The following is a 20,584-nucleotide window of genomic DNA, read 5'->3' as shown; positions in this document are numbered from 1 at the left end:
ATTGCTCTTGCTACTTTGACCTCACAATATTTAAAACTTCTTAGATATATAGTTGTAAAGACAGTTGTAAGGCTTTTTAAAAATATGTATTTTATACGCATCATTCTTTTATTTACAAAGATAACACAATAAATTATCATGACAAACATAATGGGACAAAATGATGATGATGCTGTCAATCATTGGAAGTCGTTTTCACCCTAAGGACCAAACAAATGCTGTCATGGCGTATGGATTGGACAGGCGGTTTTTTTTGTCCTGGTAGAAGCCTTCCTTTTTCTTTTCCTTGAACATAGGTGGATGGCAGACCTTGTCCGTTCTCATTCTCCTCTTTCCTAACGGTGCCCCTTGTCAAGGATAACAACCCCCGTGGTGTATTAATAGTGTTTTTGTCCTGGTGAAACTTTCCTTTTTCTTTTGCTCGAACATCGGTGGATGGCAGACTTTGTCTGTTCTCTTTATCCTTATTTCTGAAAAAGTTTGAGGTAAAATATACTTAATCTGTATTCAAATTTAGATATCATATAATAAGTAACAATTCAAACAGACCCATTTTAAAGTGCTGTAAGTGCATGATTATTTTATAAATTAGAGAATTTAAAGTACAACTTTAATTTACTGATACATGTATGTTAAAACATCCCCTTTTTTGTCTGTCCTCAAGAAAACAGATAAGTGCATGATGTTTAGGGTGCCGTACGAGGTTTCGATGGACCAAAGGTGGATGGCAGTTGAAGCAGCAGAGGGATCCTGAACAGTCGATTTATCTTCGTCATCAGATATGATGATGATGTGCCTTTGCTTCCCAGATGAAAGTTGAAATTAATAAAGTTTTTCGAGTAATTATAATTGCATACTAAATAATGAAGAGTGTATATATTTTAGAATGATATAATTTTTATGGAATTTATACAATTCTCTCCTTTTTCCTTTACTGATGATTGAACATTAGGTTTTTTACTGCGAGCTGTAAGGAGGAAATTATGTTATTGGCAGATAATTGAAATATTTTTCTGGTCATACATAGATGAAATATTTATTTATTACGAATTATTTAAAAATTTAAATACTTTAATGTGCTTATTTCTTATTCTTTCAGAATAGCGTGCTCTTCTGTTGCCCCATTACCAATTTCATTTCGCCATCTTCAAAAGTTTAAGAAAGGTTTAGAACCCTATGAGCCTTTTACAACGTGATGTGAAGTTTATTAATGTAATATTTATTTAAATATTCTTTTGTGGGGAAATTTATCACTTTCTTATACATGTATATACCTTGCTTTATTGTAGCAATACAAACATTCTCCATTGCCACAGAAGAGAAAGAGGTTGTGTCCACTGGAACTGTAATAAAGGAATGATTTAAGTTATTTTTTCAACCATGTATTTTATTTCAAGAAATAATATGCGAAATGTAAATTTACAAGTAGTTTGATTTTGGACAGTAATGGACACGTGTTGTATTGATGTACTAGTATATGTTCTCATTTCGGTACAATTACCTACTTCACGTTCTCTAAGGGTTTAGTCCCCTTCGTCACTTGAAAAGTCTGGGCAAGTAAACATAACATGCATACATGTAGAAGACCAAAGCTGTCTTATTAACTCGCACGTCTCTCCCTGTTAGGTGGTATGAAGTCAGAGGAGAAAGAACTTTTATCTAGCACTACAGTGGATACGTCTTCCTCCTGACATGCAGATGAGTCCGTCTCTGCAACTGTGTTAACTAAAAACAGAAGAAAACGGTGCAATGAATAGTTAAAACGAAAGATATGCAAAAATATGTCTTTTACAAATATTGTAAAACATACCAGGCATACTTTCTAAGGAAATGACGTGTGACTCTGATGCCTCTGCAAAACCTGTCCACATGTCAGTGACCTTGTATAGTTGTACTTTAGCGGTGCATCGAGGGTGTAAATAGACTTCAATTGACCGAAGAATCCGTTGTTAATGTTGGATCTGACATCTGCCCTCCACATGACATCGGCTAGAGAGCCCTTAAATTGCGTTATTTTCGTTCCGGCCATCCATCTGAAATTGTCTTTGGCATGCTTCAATGCTCCGGTGATCCTGTTTGTGTGGTTTTGGACCTCTTCGTTTGTTGGATTGTTTATGTAGGACTTTTTGAAAGCAAATTTTTGAAGAACTGTGAAGTGCTTGTAACCGGGATCATTCAGAGGGCAGTATGCCGACCAATTGTCGCTATAAATCTTGTCACCTTTCTATATGATTTATGTCTCTCTCGATAATTGGAAGAAGGGTCTCCTCACTTCTGTCTGACATGTGATAGAGGACAATACTGTTGGTATCCCGTTCAACCATGCCAAATATCCATACCTTTAAAAATAAGAATTCCTGCAGTAACAAAGTTTGCCTAAAAAACGAAAAATGAAAACTTTACACTTTTAAGGGCTTTTTTAAAAAATGCTGGAATAAACTAGTTTGAGGAGAGGTGGCACCTACATACGACGATTTGGGGTGCCGTTATGTTTGACGCGCCTTGCAAAAAGCGACTCGTCGATTTCCACTGTGCCCTGAAATTTGGGATGGCGGAGGGTGTTGTGGATCTGTTCCTTGAATATTTTCGGATGAAAGACGCCCAGTAGTGGTATATGAAGTCCACGTAAAGCGGGAACACTTGCCCAGACTGTTTCTCTCTAGTATTTTTTTATGAAAAAGACAATGTCCAGGTTGCTTCTATCAAAAAATGAATACGTTCCCGAAGACTTTATGTGGAGCCTATTCAGGGAGCAGCGAAAAATGACCCCTACCGGGAGCACCTGATAAAGTAGCAAATGTCGTGAATCCATCATATTTTTCTACAGTACACTCAAAAGACGTCACCAGCAGATTGTTTTGCCTACACCATTCATAAACTCATTGTCAGGCCTTGAAAAAGTTGGAAAAAGTTCCAAGGGTTAACAAAAGCTGCTGGGGTTATAGAGAGTGTCAACAATGTGTCTCTCGCGGTAGCTCACGCCACTCTTCCTCGTATCCGACAAGTGAAGAGCACACTGAAGACGACTCTGGAGGTCATTTTATAACATAAGGGGGTGGCCAATTACAATGGAATTAAAATAATTGAATATTAAAAGTTTAAGGCGGGGTTTTGACGTCATGCAAGAAAAAAAGCATGTTAAAAGTTTGCTAATAATTTAATTTGTAAATTATGCAGGTTTCGGCACAAATGTCATTTCTTCTTACTTTTCCGTCAAGGTATTCATAGCGCCTCGCAGTTACATTCCAGGCGTACAGATTATAATTCCTCTCATTGGAGAATAGTCTTCAAACGAGTACTAAAATGTAATTCATGGTTTGGAATTGAAAACTAGTCTTAAAATACTTCATCTTTTATTTAACATTGACTAAGAGTGCGCTGAAGTGGTTTAAGGCCGACGCATCTCTGGCCAATCTCATTAACTCGACCAACAAAAACACAAATGATAGTTGAAAGTGTGTTAAACACGGAGTCCCACAACAGTCGTCTTGTAGACAATGGCCATTCTTTTGCTGATCCTACTTTATCCTGTATTGACATAAATTTCCATGAATTGATCTGTTTCTTGATGCCATTTTCTTTTATGAAGTGCATGATTTGTGTATGAACCATATTGTTTTGCTGTGTAAGACAAAAATCATACAATAATATAATTTTCACAATAATACACAATAATTATGCATTGCAATGATTTCTATATATATGGTATTTCTTAATATTAAAATTAGTGCTATTTTCAGTATTTCTGTACATTGACTATACAAATCTATATGAAAAAAGTCGAACATGTCTAATGTTTTGCTGAGCGGGCATAAAACAATTGATGTTAAACCACTGAGTGAGATGTTGGACCAGTTGATGAGATGTTGGACCGCTTACATGTACATCATACAATTGGTGGAGCTTAATCTAATTTGCATTTGTTGATGTTTAGCAGTGACGGACGTACAAGAAACATGTACATCAAAATAAATATTTAGATGAAAGGTATCACAAAACATTTACTGACTGTTTTCTGTTCCCAAGGGGATGATGGTGTAGTGCGACAACTGCCGGGACTGGTTTCATCCTGGGTGTATGGGGATAAGTGAGGATTATACTAAGACAGTGCCTCAGTATATTTGCCCTCAGTGCAGTCCCGTCGATCTTGGTCGCGATTAGTTTGGGGAATTATGTCCCCGCAGGGATGCGGGGTCATGTGCAGCTATTTTAATTTTAGCTGGATTGTATATAATAGTTTGTCCCATTGTAACGGGCTGGGACGCCCTTTTTTCAAAATGGGAGGAATATGGTGGTCCTGGGGGTACTGGGCACGAATTACCCTGCTACCTCCGATCACATGGTATACGTCACAGCACCTGTCGTGACGTATACCTATCCTCTCTCTCTTTCTGCAGAGAACGGACGTGTCTCTGTTAGCTCCGTCATTATTTCAGAAATAAGGTATCATTTTTAAACATCTATCGGGATATAAATACGGGTCGGTCACGAGATTAAATTCCATAAAGCCCGAAGGGCTTTATGATGAATTTAATCTCGTACCGACCTGTATTTATAGCCCGATAGATGTTTTAAAATGATACCTTATTACTTATATTTACATTTGTGACTTATTCATACTTTAGATTTGCCTTATTGTGACTTTTAACGTGTGAAATGCGTTATTTTTCAAACCCAACGGCATGTATGTAATCCACTGAACGCGCGTCGACCCTTTATGACGTCACAGAGAAATTACGTCGAACGTTTATCTTTACGCACATTTATGACCTCTTGACCCCGTACCTGTATTTATACAGTTATAGATACGCATTGCTTTCAGTAGTGTTATATAAGGTAAAACATTTGCAAATGTAAATATTGTTATTTGTATATTGCATGTTATAATTGCGGGCACTAATAAATAGCGGATTATTTTACCATATTGTTTTCTCTGTTCCGCCATCACTAGAGTAACAGTAGATAATATACAGAAACACTATACTTCTTTGAAACGCACGTTGTCGGAATTAAAACCTACTGTACAATTTAATAAAACAAGTGTAGATTTACGCAAAAACTTAGTTGCATAAATTTACGACACTTCTGACACCAGTGTGGTGCTTCTGGTGTGGGTCCTAAGTGCACCACGAGTTCCGAGCTGCCAAGGAATCAAACAGACGTCCGATACTTTAAAAACTTTTATTAGAACTGACTTATGACGTATATTATTACAAAACATTCGTACTCCGAACCCGACACCGAGCCCGGCATCGATACAAAATCACTACACTATTTATGAAGACAGAGAAAAACCAAAACTCTGACCTATCTTGTTGAACAGTGCCAGGTAGTCATCCAAACAGAATGAGACCTTACCTTTGGTTGAACATTAAGTTAACAATGAAAATGTTCGACAGTGTTAAAATGACTGACGATGAATGACTCTAACTGACCATTATGTAAGATATCAAACTCTCCGCGGCGCTAACGCCCCTCGGATCATCTAATATCTGACTTAATGGACAGTTTTCGGCAAATAAATTATAACCATAACTAAAACTGAGGCCAGAAAGAAGACACTGAGTGAGTAGTATTTTGCGATCTTTTAACATGGCTGTTTTGTTGTTCTGGATATTTGGTCCTTTGAAAACATGACAAATATCATGCCGGAATGTCGTTGATGACCTGGGTCACAGAACATCATCTACCGACCGTACACCCTTAGCCAGAAAATGCACTTAAACCAAAATCTGCAACTGAGGAGGAAAGGCTTGCCTTCTTGAGGATTTTAGTCTGTTTTATCCAAGTCAAAAAAGACGAAAAGAATTCTGATGAGTAAAACTCATTTTAGCGTGATGACAGTGACTTCAGGGTGACGGTATGGAATTTATAGAGAAAACTTCAGAGATTAGGCTGAGTATTGAGTTCAGGGGTGTTGATAGCGGCGGAACCTGTTTAATTTTTTTTAAGGAAGGATTACAGTTTGATATCAAGATATCCTTCCAGATTTGATTATATCCTCCGGATAATCCCTCGGATGTTTTTAGTGCCGGTGACTTGAGGGTTATGTGAGATTTCTGAGGTAGAACCTTAGAGTTGAAATAAATAAATAAGAGTTGAAAATTCGTAGACGAGATGTGAAAACAACAAAAAAAATCCATCTTTTGATCAATTAATTTTTTTAATAACATATTCAAGAGATGGTTTGAATCAGATGTGGATACTAAAAATCCAAAGAACTTTTGGACAATTTGAAATCAAAAGATTTTACCAAAATCAACACTTGAAAAAATTACGACTTTTCAACTTTATACACAACCATTCCCCACGATTTTTGATGTCATTAACAGCTGCTTTTTCAATAAAAATGAAACTCGTACATATGTAAATTTACTGACCTGGTCATTGGTCATTTGCAAAATTATTTTGTTAAAAGACACTCTGGTTGATCACAAAAGTACTCTGAATTTGACATCAAAGAAATTTTGATATCAAACGGACTTTGATATTGAATACTGTTCGTTATCTCCACATACTTCACTATAATGTTTAAAAACACTGAACATGGTTTATCTGATAATTGTTAACAACACAACTACCGGGTATTTGCACAATTTATGAAATTTTAATCTGTTTCACAAATGTATAAAAACATTCTCTATGTTTTTTTCCTTTTTTCCGACAATTGCTGACATACCAACTATTAACGCTACTTGTTCATTTTAATCCATTTCACAAATATATGAAGTTATTTTATTACAGGAGGCATCTTCCCAAAATCCATGACGACACAGATCAACACAGTGCTGTCCTGAGTTGTCATCTGGTTCACCTGGGTACCAGTTGGAGTAGGAAGTGACGTTATTGTTGTTTTCTGTCCAGACAAATCTCCCCTCCTGTTCAATATCGTTCGCACCTATCCAGTGTGAACAGCAATGCCACCAAGAGCTACATTCCGCTGAAAGTTTTAAAATAAAATGATTGATTGATAATGTTGTTTATCGTCCCTCTCGAGGATATTTCACTCATATGGGGACGCAAACATTTGCCAGTGGTACTAAAGGTTATTGATCAGTGAGTGATTTTATTGTGCAGCTTGTACAAAGAAGATGGGGGAACAAGGCGGGCAAAATGCCTATAGCGTCGGGTATTTATAAAGAAATCATATTCAATATGTAAATTGATTATTTACTCATGTTACTTGAACTTTCTCATTAATTGACGTTATTGAACTGATGAGAAAAAAAAACTTTTCTGGGAGAAAAAAAGATCTTGTAAAACATTTTCTTTAATGAATATATCAGATTGTATTTGTGGGATTAGAACCCAAGCAACAAAAATCTCACGTACCATAATGCTTTGAGACTAACGAGCTAATCACAAGGCTACATGGCTCATGATATATCGGGACATTTAAATTATGTTTGCGATGTGACCCTTGGCTTCCCCCCAAGTTTTTTAAAACCAAAAATGTGTATATTTTATTGCAAACTTGCCTTCAGGGTCGGATATTAGGAATCATATTCAATATGTGAATTGAGTATTTAAAATAAAATCTCATTATTAAAATTTATAAAATTATGAGAAAAAAATTCTTTTTTTAGAGAAAAAATACCATTTAATATTTTTATAACGTATTCATGAGATTTGAACCCCTAGCAATAAAAATAGGACACATCATACTGCTTTGAAACTAACAAGCTAATAATCACTCTGCTACATGTTTCATGATGATTTTGAGTATTAAATTCATGCTTTACCCTTGACTTAATAGACTTAAAGTATTTCTCGGAAAGATGCATATGTTTTGTCATAAAAATGTATTTTTAAGGTATAGTGGGTCTTCGCTCCATGTTTTTGTTAACTAAAACATATTTATATTGCAAAATATAAGGATTATCTTCAAAAATAAAAATGGAGGGAAGACTCACACATATTGAAAAAAAATCAAGTATGAGAAAATGACCGTTTTTGTTCTTTTTAGTGTTTGAATGCTTTTTCATATGCACATATTTTAAGTCTTTGTGAGATTTTTGTAAATTGTAGAGATTTTACATTAAATATATTTTAATACTGTGAAATCAAAAATTTTCTAGGAGATTAATTTTCGTTGTTTTCGAGGTATGACGAAACCCACGAATTCATGAGCACCACGAAATGTAAAATGTGACATACACGAGTATTCATCAATTCTACATCCATGAAGTCAAATCCCCACGAACCAATTTTCCTCACACCACAAAAATTTGACTCAAAGAAAATATGTGCTTTTACAGTATCAGATGAAATATAAAAAAAATGGATATAATAGTGATTAAATTTTTCACTTCATATCGGTCGCACTATAAGCACTTCGTTAACCTTTATCGGCCTATCTTCTTTGTGCGGATGACAATAGACGCATTATTTATTACAACTTGTGTGAAAGAAGGAATTTTACACACAATTGTTTAATTTGAGATTAAAAGAACTTCGTAGTTCCGAATAACAGTAAAGACTGAATGATGTGAACACTAACGCAAAGTGAACGAAACGATGAGCGAACGCTAAAAGTTTTGTAAACGGTGAACGCAAAACTGTGAACGGAGAGCAAACGGTGAACGCAGTCTGAATGAACGAAGAACGCCTGCAAAACGAAACGGTGAGCGAACGGAAAAAATGGGAAAGAAGAACATTCTGGGACTTTACAAGCGAGATAGGAACTATTAATTATATCGTGATAAACTTACCGTGATCCCAGACTGGCACAAACGTTTCTGTTAACCACGTGTTCTCTTCCTCCGTTTCTATTGTAACCAAGTGAGCCCCTATATTTTCACATGCTAACTGAAATAGTCAAGGTGTATTATTTTTTGCCACTAGACTGATGGATGGAATATTTTAAAAAGCTTTCTTTTTGAGGCACGACATGCCTGACATAAATAAATGCACGTCACATGCATTTATTTATGTCAGGCATCCCAATTATTCTTACCTTGGCATTATGCCATGTGGCATTACTTCTTATATTTAAGTAATAATGGTTTCCGTAAAACATCCAACCCTCTCCTGCATGTATAAAAATCATACCTAAAGTTTGTTATGGTTTTTACCTTGTTCTTATCTTTGATTATAATAGTAGTCAAAGATAAAATAAATGTACAGAAGGAAATCTCAAATGTATATATATTAAGTAGAATCTGGTCTGTTCACGTTGAAACTGCTTTTACTTCAATATAAATACTTGTGATAAGATAATATTATATATACATTATAAATTTGACAGTGCGCTCTAACAATTCTTTATCTAAAATCTTAAAAATAACACCATAAAACATTGACTTTATCTAATTGCATAGATATTTAAATGTCTAATTGCTTAGATATTTTGAAATTATTTCCAAGTTCCTTAAAGAAGAAGGTATGGTTTTTTTAGCTTTATTGTGCCCTAAAATTGTAATGACATCAAAAAGTTTTGAAACTGGCTTAAATATTAGTTAAATAAATGACTGTCATAACTCAGAAAAGAATATGGCATGAAGGTTTACCATTCTGCAAATATGGCGTCATAAATGTGAAGCATTTTTCTATTTTCAACAGAAAAAGCCTCAAAATGGCACATTTCAAGGGTGATTTTCCTTTAGAAAATAGTGTCCACAGCCGTCGCCCACGTTAATTTTTTGATATTTTGTGCGAAATTCAATAACAAATCACATATATCAAGATCTTTGTGGGCGATGCCTGTGGACAATGTTATCTGAAAGGAAATTCCATTGAAGATGGATGTCTTCTGCAACTGTTTAAGAAAATACGGGAAAATACACATGTTTATGACGTCATAATAAGCATTTAAATACACATGTGAGAAACCAGAAGTCTCTGTCGAGACTGTAGCTCTACTGGTTTATACTTAAAACAAAGGAAGAGATAAGTAGCAGTTGGGACTTGAAACTTTAAAACAGCAATAAATAGAAAAATGATTTTTGCCGCTCATCAAAATAAAAACTGATGCACAGAATTATGTATCTTAGTATAGTCTACTTGTGTGCCAAGTTATACATGTACTGAAATTGGACCAAAACTGTAGGAGGAGTAGCATTTTGAAAGAATTTCACAGAAATTTCTATTTTTAGTAACCATGGCAACACCATTCATTAAAATCAAAAACTGATGCACAGAATTATGTATCTTAGTGTAGTCTACTTGTGTGCCAAGTTATATTGAAATCGGACCAAAACTGTAGAAGAAGTAGCATTTTGAAAGAATCTCAAAGAAATTTCTATTTTTAGTAACATGGCAAAACCGTTCATCGAAATCAAAAACCGATGCACAGAATTATGTATCTTAGTGTAGTCTACTTGTGTGCAAAGTTATATTGAAATCGGACCAAAACTGTAGGAGGAGTAGCATTTTGAAAGAATTTCACAGAAATTTCTATTTTTAGTAACAAGGCAAAACCGTTCATCGAAATCTAAAACCGATGCACAGAATTATGTACCTTAGTGTAGTCTACTTGTGTGCCAAATTATATTGAAAATGGACCAAAACTGTAGGAGGAGTAGCATTTTGAAAAATTGTTTACAGACAGACAGACAGACGGACGGACGACGGACGCATTACTATCGCATAAGCTCTTCTGGTCTCTGACCAGTAGAGCTAAAAATGACTTGTATGAATTTTCTGCATTGAAATTCAATTATTTAAAAAGCATGAGTTTTCAACTTTTACACCAGTTCCATTTTTTAGAAAATCACAGGGCAAAATTTGTATGGAAACCATACCTTCTTAGATTTTTAATTATGACGTCATCAAATGAAAAAATTTGGTGTAAACTATTCAAGTCTGATATCTAAGGATAATATTTCCGTGAACAATTTTCTTCTTCTCCTCACTTTAATTTTCCTAAAATAATTTAGCCGATTTAGCACATTCGTTGATTTACCTCTTAATTAAAATAAATAAGGGTGGTTGCCGAAAGAGGGAATCTGAAACATTAATATAAAAAGTTTATAATTTTTTTATACTTCAGAGATATACTATACGTATGTTTTAATCATTTACAGTTGAAAAGGGTCAATATATATAGCAATCCAGGCGTGTTTGTGTGTATTTGCTACACTTGAGGCTACTAATACGATTTTTTTTCGGTGGTTGCCGAAAGAGGGAATCTGAAACATTAATATAAAAAGTTTCTAATTAGCTCTACTGGTCAGAGACCAGAAGAGCTTATGCGATAGTAATGCGTCCGTCGTCCGTCCGTCTGTCTGTCTGTCCGTCTGTCTGTCTGTAAACAATTTTTCAAAATGCTACTCCTCCTACAGTTTTGGTCTGATTTCAATATAACTTGGCACACAAGTAGACTACACTAAGATACATAATTCTGTGTATCGGTTTTTGATTTCGATGAACGGTGTTGCCGTGGTTACTAAAAATAGAAATTTCTGTGAAATTCTTTCAAAATGCTACTCCTCCTACAGTTTTAGTCTGATTTCAATATAACTTGGCACACAAGTAGACTACACTAAGATACATAATTCTGTGTATCGGTTTTTGATTTCGATGAACGGTGTTGCCGTGGTTACTAAAAATAGAAATTTCTGTGAAATTCTTTCAAAATGCTACTCCAAATACAATTTTAGTCTGATTATAATATAAATGTGGCATGCAAGTAGACTGCACTAAGAACATAAAGAGACTTAATCAAGGATCATTATACTATTTATTGCTGTTGAAAAGTTTCAATTTCCAACTGCTTAAGTTCTTTTCTCTTCCTTTGCTATAAGTACAAACCAGTAGAGCTTCAGTCTCGACAGAGACCTCTGGTTTTTGTTATACTTCAGAAATATACTATACGTATGTTTTAATCATTTATAGTTGAAATAGGTCAAAATATATAGCAATCCAGGAGGTGACTATAGGTTTCCTCTCCGTCTGTCTGCCCCCCTCTGTCTGTCAGTCTGTCCCACTTGGTTTTCCGCACTTTTTTCTTAACGCTTGCAGATATTGAGCTGAATTTTGTATGTGAGTGTATCTTGGTGAGTTAAATATCAAGTTTGAATTTCGCATCGCTTCATTGATTTTTGTTAGAATTATGGAACTTTGAATTTTTCACATTCGTTCAACTAAAATCGGGTTCGTGCTGCGCTAATTTCCGATGGTCATAAAGAGTCACTTGGTCAGAAAAGCTGCAACTTACATGGAAATATCATGGGTTAGTGTTTATTCTAAATTTCAGCATTATGACTCTAAGGTATAGGTGATGCATCAATAGTTATTACAAGTTACAAGAGGAAAAATCTGGAGGAAAACAGCATGAACAATTTAGTTTAAGCAATATTTTATTATATATTGGACAGAAGGCAGTGCCTATATATGAAAGTCCTCTCCATAGTTTAACTCTTTACAGTTTATCAGGTAAGCACTGTGGCCCATGGACCTTTTGTTAATTAACCAAAAGAATTTCTATTTTATAACTTGATAGGCTTGCCTCTTGTGCAGCGAGTTCTACTTGACAACAAATTTTGGGTATGGGGGGATTGCCCAATGAATCGTTACATCATAACGATTATTCAATTTTCATTACTTTTAATTTTATAAGTTCATTGGCGTTTGCATAAACAATGTAAACTATATATTATTTACATTACTAAAACAATGATTTAATGCCTTACATAGAGACTAACATTTCTCATTCCACGATTTAATTGTTTTTCCTTCGTTTGGATTTCCCTCCAAGTTGCTCTGGATTTTATCTTTTCATTTCGAGGTTTGAAATCTAGTTTAATTGTACACACTTATAAATTACATTGATGGATCAAAAAGTTAAGCTACCATAACTTTAGTATAAGAAGTTCCTTAAAAGTACATTTTCTTTAAAATTGTTACCATTTATTTTTCATTCGCAGATTATTTAATTTTTATATGAGAAAAAAAATGTCCGTAAAGGCAAACCAGATGATAAGGTATCTTATGCTTTGTATTTAATGAGTCGAAGAATTATCGATGAATAAAGGCGTATATTACAAGTCCTTTTAGGAGACTTCAGCAATGTTTTATCAGAAAAAGATATCCTTGAAGCCAACTAGTTCAAGATAATGTAGGCGTATGAGTGATCTACATGTATCATGTAAATACGAGCATAAACCAGGGTGCCTGAAATTGAGAACCAGGTACCTTTTGTAAAAAATAAGTAGAGAGTATATAAAAGCCTATGGTCATCTCTCTACAATACATTTTTTCATTAAATAAGCTCACTTAAATATTCTGTATATACTATATAGTTCTTCTGATCCTTTGAAATATTTGTTGATCGATTGTATACTGTTTAACGTCCCTCTCCAGAATATTTCACTGATATGGAGACGTCACAATTGCCGGTGAAGGGCTGCAAATTTAGGTCTATGCTCGGCACTTACGGCCTTTGAGCAGGGAGGGATCTTTATCATGCCACACCTGCTGTGACACGTGGCCTCGGTTTATACGGTCTCATCCGAAGGACCGCCCTATTTAGTCGCCTTTCACGACAAACAAGGGGGTACTGAGGACCTATTCTAACCCGGATCACCACGGGGCGAAATATTTGTTGAAATTTGTTGAAAAAGGATGAAACATTTGATTGCAAAGACTATTTTAAAACCTAATTTAATTATATAATTATAAACTTTATCGAAAATTCAGTACATGAAGGCACATATTGCAGCCGGAAAAAATATGAACACATGTATATTTTTGGCACCCACTGACACTATGTACCAAGAGGCAAACAATATCCGAATAGGTTTATATAATGTGTACAGAGCAGGAAATGTGTGAGCTAATGCCCACTTGTAATACCCCTGTTTTGATGTTAATATACAATATCATGTTAATAAACGTTAAGTGTATATGCATGGAAAAAAAGGAATTTGACATTATATTCAAATACAAATAGATCCCACCATACTGCATGCCTCAACAGAGTATGTACTGAAAATTGAAGCACCTGTCATGATCGAGTATAGTTGCTGTGGAAACATGCAACAAAAATTTGTTAAATTAATGAAACGGACAGATGCGCTGACAAGCAGGAAGTTGACATACGATTTGAACAGAAATTGATCCCACGTGCACCATAAAAAATGCTTCACAAAAGAGTGTACTTAAATGTCAAGCACCTGCGATGAGTAGTTGCCGAGAAACTGTGACAAGAATTTTTATATATGGAACTTGAATGAAATTAATAGACAGATGCACTGACCAACAGGAAATTGCATCGGATTTGAACAGAAATGCATCCATCATATGGCATGGCTGAAAGAAGATTGTGTTAAAATTTCAAGAATCAGCGATACTTAGTTGCTGAGAAAAAAACTGACGAAATCTGATATGCGTGAAACATGTATGAAACAGACAGACTCACTGACAAACAGGAAGTTTACATTAGATTTAAATAATAATATAACAATAATATATCCCACCTATGACATGCCTCAGAAAAGATTTTGCTACAATTCCAAGCATCTGCGACTAGTAGTTGCTGAACGAACAAACGCACAGATAAACAGGAAGTTGACATCAGATTTAAACAGAAATATATACATTTGTGGTATTTTCCACTATATAAACACACAGAGAGAAAATATCTTCAATGCTGTATGAAGTTTGTCAGCGGTCAACACATGACCGAATCACTCGGCGTAACAATATCTACATGAAGAAGTACTACTTTTTACATGTTAACATTATGAAGTAAGTCACACAACTAATAACAATAAAACATACCAAACAAAGCCTTGTTTTGTGATATTTATTCACAAATCTACATACATGTATATCATTTATTTTATTGAATAAAAATTCTAAATAGAGGACAAAAAAATAAAGACCATGTAAATATGAAATCCGTCTGCTGCTAAGTTTTAAATGTAAATTACACAGGAAACACGGCTGATTATGGGAAGTTTGATATGGGAGGAAATGAAATTTCTGAGGAGCTATGGCAACTCTTTGAGGATAAAATTATGGAAAATATGGATCTGACAAATATGGAAGTGGTATCTCCTATTGAGAATGTGAATGAAATATTAATGAAGGAAGAATTGTTAGAGTGGGCCTTTACTTGCCTCCCCCCTCCAGAGACCCCAGCTGTGCCCAAAAGATTCAAGTCCTTCACTGAGAATGATTTAAAACAGTTTGAAGATGCAAGGTAGTCAAAATCTACAAAAATCAACAAAAAAGTGGGCTATAAAATATTTCAAGGTAGGCCTAGATAATATTTTAAAAGACAAAGTATAAAATTTTCCCTTAAAATAAACTTGGTTAACAAAATTAATTTTAAAATAATTTTACAATAATTAGAACTGAATTAAAAAAGAAAACTGAAGCTGTTCCCTACTTTCTAGCATAGTTATTTGAATATGTTAGTATCTGAAGTCTACCATGAAGCCCTTGATTTTGATGTGACAGCTGATGTCCTGGCGTCACAATTGCGAAAATTCTATTGTGAGGCCAAACCAAAGGAATGCACTAAACGTAAAGAAAAAATGATCGATGTTCAAACACAGCACTATCAGAAGAATACTCTCAAAACATAAGATTGGCAATCAATAGGCACCTACAAGATATTGGACGGCCAATAAATATTGTTCATGACACAGTGTTTAAATCTGCAAACCGTACCCTTGATGGGATGCTCAAAGCTATGACACAAAGCGGGGATTCAAGGCCGAAAATGCACAAAACAGTTCTAAATCCATATGATCTTGAAAAAATCTCTTCTTTTTCAAAATACTCCTTTCTTAACGAGATCGTGATGAATATTCATATCGAATCCAAAACGAGGCTAGCGTCGGTAGAAACTATGGCGGCTGAATTGAAAGTCAAAACATCGACTCGTGATTTATCTACCGTACCTGTCATTTCCTTCAGTTTTGTGGAGGAAGTTGTAGGAAAGTGTGCTAAAAGTGATGGCACAAAAGAGCTCACCAAAGGATATAAGTATTTTAGTGAGAAATACGTCACAGACATTAGAGGTAAAGACACTATCTGCATGCTTATACATACTGTACTTGTACTTTCAGTTTCACACTACAATATAAACAAACCAAGGTTATTTCCCCAATCTAATCGTTATCAAATAATACATGATTATTTTTTTCGTGATATATAATATAAAACATGAGCCTGTTAACTTTTCAAATTATTGCACAACATCATTGACAACATTGACAATGAATTTGGTTTATGAACCATGCATATGCTAGGTAGGGCATGTCCCTTATATTAAGTCATTTATCATTATCCCTATATAAACAATATCTCATTATTTTTAACAGTATTATTTGCATTATACAGTAATATATATCTCACACTGGTGATGCAAAAAGTATATCAGTATTATATAATTATGCTTTTAAATTAAAACTTACAGTGTATGCTTTGGATGGTGATGGAGGATGTCTTATAAGAGCAAGATGTTATAGATCCCAGAAAAAGAATGAGTCCCCACATGATGTAGAGGTATACAAACTTGAATTGTGTTTCTGACATGATATTTAATAATTATACCAAGTACAATTAATTGTCCATGTTTAAGTTTATGATTGAATTTATAAATTTGTGTAACTAAGATTAATAACTATATGTTGTATTCAATTTTTAAAGAATATGTACATGCATGTTTTTTGTATATGTCAGGTCAAATGATAATTGTACTTTAATGATATTCTAATACATATATAATCATTTTTAGGTAGTAATAAAGAAAGGACCGGTGTTTGGAAGAGAAGACAGCAAGTGTTCCTGTGCAGTTGGTAGATCTGGATCTTGTGGACACATTGTAGGTGTATTGTGCTCCATTGCGCATATGAAAGCATCCAATCTTAAGGCAGTTCCGACTGATGTTGCCAAGACTTCCTTACCACAAACTTGGCATGTTCCAAGAGGTAAACATTTTTTGGTCTGTCTGTTTAAGCAGTTTTACACTTACAAGATTACCGATGCTCAATCTAATTAAAAATAGATGTTAGATCCGCTTGCATACTCGCTACACAAACTAAAATTAGATGTTAGATCCCCTTGCATACTCGCTATACTAACAGATGTTAGTAAAGCGAGTATGCGAGCGGATCTAACATCTAATTTTAATTAGATTGTGTAGTGAGTATGAGAGCGGATCTAACATCTCATTTTAATTAGATTGACCAATGCTTTAAATCAAACTCTGAATCATAGATATAATTATGTAACCAGGGTTATTTATTGTTATCAATGCTACTTTATACTTGCGCTGCATATATGTGAGAATGCGGTATGAACGACTTTGTGTTAATGAGGTAGGGTAAGATGAATTTATTCTAAAGTAAAGTCTAGCTATTATGTTTTAATTATCTGTCTAAATGTCTGTCTATGTGTTGTCTATATGTTGTGTGTAATTGTAATATTTCAGGTTTACTCTGAGGTTTTATTTTGACCCTAGTAAATTATTGAACCTGAACCAGATTGTCATTTTTCTGATGTTCTACCACTGGCTACAATTATTTTAAACAAATTTAAGAATTACATGTAATATGTATTTAAAAAAAACAACATATAAATCATATATATATACATGCAAATTATCAGATGCACAAAGATACACATTTGAAATGCATTTGTTTCTTTAAAAATTTAAGTGTAAAATTTTATTTTAGGTGAGAAAATTTGTGGCAGTTCATCCGACAATATAACTACCACAGGATTCAACACGAGTGACCCCAGGATGAAGACCCGTGGATTAAAGACAACCTTATACAATCCCTTAAATTCAGAGAGTTCACCGATAGGAGAACTGTGTGAAGCTTTGGCATCCATTGACAAATCATGTCTTTTGTTATCAGTTGTGAGCCCCAGTGAGCAGCAGAAAGATGTGTGTACCAAGTTCGGGAATTTTCCTATAGGATCACCCATAGGAGTAGAGCAGAAACTGCACAGTGAATACGTTCTAAATATCTTGGATGCTGAAGATTTCCCATCTTTACCGAAACAAAACACCATGGTCAACAATGTGGCAGTAGTTCTAGATTATAATAAATCTGTGAAACTGGAGTCACTGTCAGTGACGGAGATGCAGGCCAGTGAAATTGAAGTTTCTACTCGCCTTCAGTCCCAGGATCCAAAATGGCACAAAATACGTCAAGACAGAATTACTGCATCTGTTGCAGGAGACATTGTACGACGGAAAAAAGGTTAGTATATAATCTATGAATGCCTAAAAAAATAAGTATCTAATAATATTTGTAAATATGATATTAAGCATTTCTTAATGTAAAAATAATCATCTTTGTATGCCGAGTGTTAATGATACCATACAAAACAACATTTTTTTTATAGATTGTGATCCACTTGTGGCACGACTGAGGACCACACGGAAGGTAGTTTCAGCAGCAATGAGACACGGCTTAGCATGTGAACCTACAGCTGCATTAGCGTATGTGCAGGTATGTAATATTTGATGTCTAAATACATGTACATCATATCAAATTACTTCAGTTAAATTTTTTATTGAATCAAAATTAATTTTCTTTATAAATTTTAGGCTATGGATGAAGATGTTAACATCTACCCATGTGGTCTTGTTATAAGCCCATGGTCACCCTGGATAGCAGCCACACCAGACAGGAAAGTGTTCTGCCCATCATTAACACCACCACACGGTTTACTTGAAATCAAGTGTCCTGTGAGATGCCTATCCGACTACCTCACCAAAGATGAAAATGGATACCACCTGAAGAACAATCATAAGTACTACCATCAGATGATGACCCAGATGGCAGTTACTGGACTTGAATGGTGTCATTTTTTTTGTGTGGACACCTGAGGAATTTCATTTAGAGCTTGTGCATTTTGATGCAGATTTTTGGCAAGACATGAAAGAAAAGATAGATATTTTCTTTTTTTATCATTATTTAATGTGAATGCAATTGAGAAATAAATATAATTTTAAAAATTTATTAGGACATGAACTAACCAGAAGTCTCTGTCGAGACTGTAGCTCTACTGGTTTGTACTTATCATAAACCATTGCACTATTTTATGTTTCTTCGTGTAGTCTACTTGTGTGCCAACTTATGAAATCAAACTAAAACTGTAGAAGGAGTAGCGTTGTAAATGAATTTCACAGAAAATTCTATTTTTAGTAACCATCGAAATCTAAAACCGATGCACTATTCTATGTATCTTAGTGTAGTATACTTGTTTGCCAAGTTATATTGAAATCAGACCAAAACTGTAGAAGGAGCAGCGTTTTAAAGGAATTTTACAGAAAATTCTATTTTTAGTTACCATGGCAACACCGTTCATCGAAATAAAAAACCGATGCACTATTCTATGTATCTTAGTGTAGTCTACTTGTGTGCCAAGTTATATTGAAATCAGACCAAAACTGTAGAAGGAGTAGCGTTTTAAAGGAATTTCACAGAAAATTCTATTTTTAGTAACCATGGCAACACCATTCATCGAAATCTAAAACCGATGCACTATTCTATGTATCTTAATGTAGTCTATTTGTGTGCCAAGTCATATTGAAATCAGACCGAAACTGTAGAAGGAGTAGCGTTTTAAAGGAATTTTACAGAAAATTCTATTTTTAGTAACCATGGCAACACCGTTCATCGAAATCAAAAACCGATGCACTATTCTATGTATCTTAGTGTAGTCTACTTGTGTGCTAACTTATTTGGAAATCAGATCAAAACTGTAGAAGGAGTAGCGTTTTAAAGGAATTTCACACAAAATTCTATTTTTAGTAACCATGGCAACACCGTTCATGAAATCAAAAACCAATGCACTATTTTATGTATCTTAGTGTAGTCTACTTGTGTGCCAAGTTATATTGAAATCAGACCAAAACTGTAGAAGGAGTAGCGTTTTAAAGGAATTTCACAGAAAATTCTATTTTTAGTAACCATGGCAACACCGTTCATTGAAATCAAAAACCGATGCACTATTCTATGTATCTTAGTGTAGTCTACTTGTGTGCCAAGTTATATTGAAATCAGACCAAAACTGTAGAAGGAGTAGCGTTTTAAAGGAATTTTACAGAAAAATCAATTTTTAGTAACCATGGCAACACCGTTCATTGAAATCAAAAACCGATGCACTATTCTATGTATCTTAGTGTAGTCTATTTGTGTGCCAAGTAATGACATGAAAGAAAAGATAGATATTTTCTTTTTTATCATTATTTAATGTGAATGCAATTGAGAAATAAATATAATTTTAAAAATTTATTAGGACATGAACTAACCAGAAGTCTCTGTCGAGACTGTAGCTCTACTGGTTTGTACTTATCATAAACCATTGCACTATTTTATGTTTCTTCGTGTAGTCTACTTGTGTGCCAACTTATGAAATCAAACTAAAACTGTAGAAGGAGTAGCGTTGTAAATGAATTTCACAGAAAATTCTATTTTTAGTAACCATCGAAATCTAAAACCGATGCACTATTCTATGTATCTTAGTGTAGTCTACTTGTGTGCCAAGTTATATTGAAATCAGACCAAAACTGTAGAAGGAGTAGCGTTTTAAAGGAATTTTACAGAAAATTCTATTTTTAGTTACCATGGCAACACCGTTCATCGAAATAAAAAACCGATGCACTATTCTA

General features: G+C 34.5%; 1 protein-coding gene and 1 pseudogene across 1 annotated transcript; one reads left to right on the top strand and one right to left on the bottom strand.

Annotated features, from left to right (window-relative positions):
* Positions 1-6,704: 6,704 nt before the first annotated feature.
* On the bottom strand, positions 6,705-9,049 carry LOC134280384 (CD209 antigen-like protein D). Its single transcript, XM_062762789.1, has 3 exons — positions 8,957-9,049; positions 8,712-8,808; positions 6,705-6,940 (listed from the first exon to the last, which is right to left on the bottom strand). Exons 1-3 carry the CDS (start codon positions 9,047-9,049, stop codon positions 6,705-6,707), a joined length of 426 nt encoding a protein of 141 aa, XP_062618773.1.
* A 5,857-nt stretch (positions 9,050-14,906) lies between these two features.
* LOC134280383 (uncharacterized) lies at positions 14,907-18,900 on the top strand (annotated as a pseudogene).
* The last annotated feature ends 1,684 nt before the right edge of the window (positions 18,901-20,584 follow it).

The sequence above is a fragment of the Saccostrea cucullata genome, unplaced genomic scaffold, assembly GCF_032062105.1.
Source record: "Saccostrea cucullata isolate Sc308-1 unplaced genomic scaffold, CSIRO_AGI_Scuc_v1 ctg8445, whole genome shotgun sequence".
NCBI classification, from domain to species: Eukaryota; Metazoa; Mollusca; class Bivalvia; order Ostreida; family Ostreidae; genus Saccostrea; species Saccostrea cuccullata.
The sequence above is the reverse complement of the archived record's forward strand: the minus strand, read 5'-3'. Positions and strand labels throughout refer to the sequence as shown.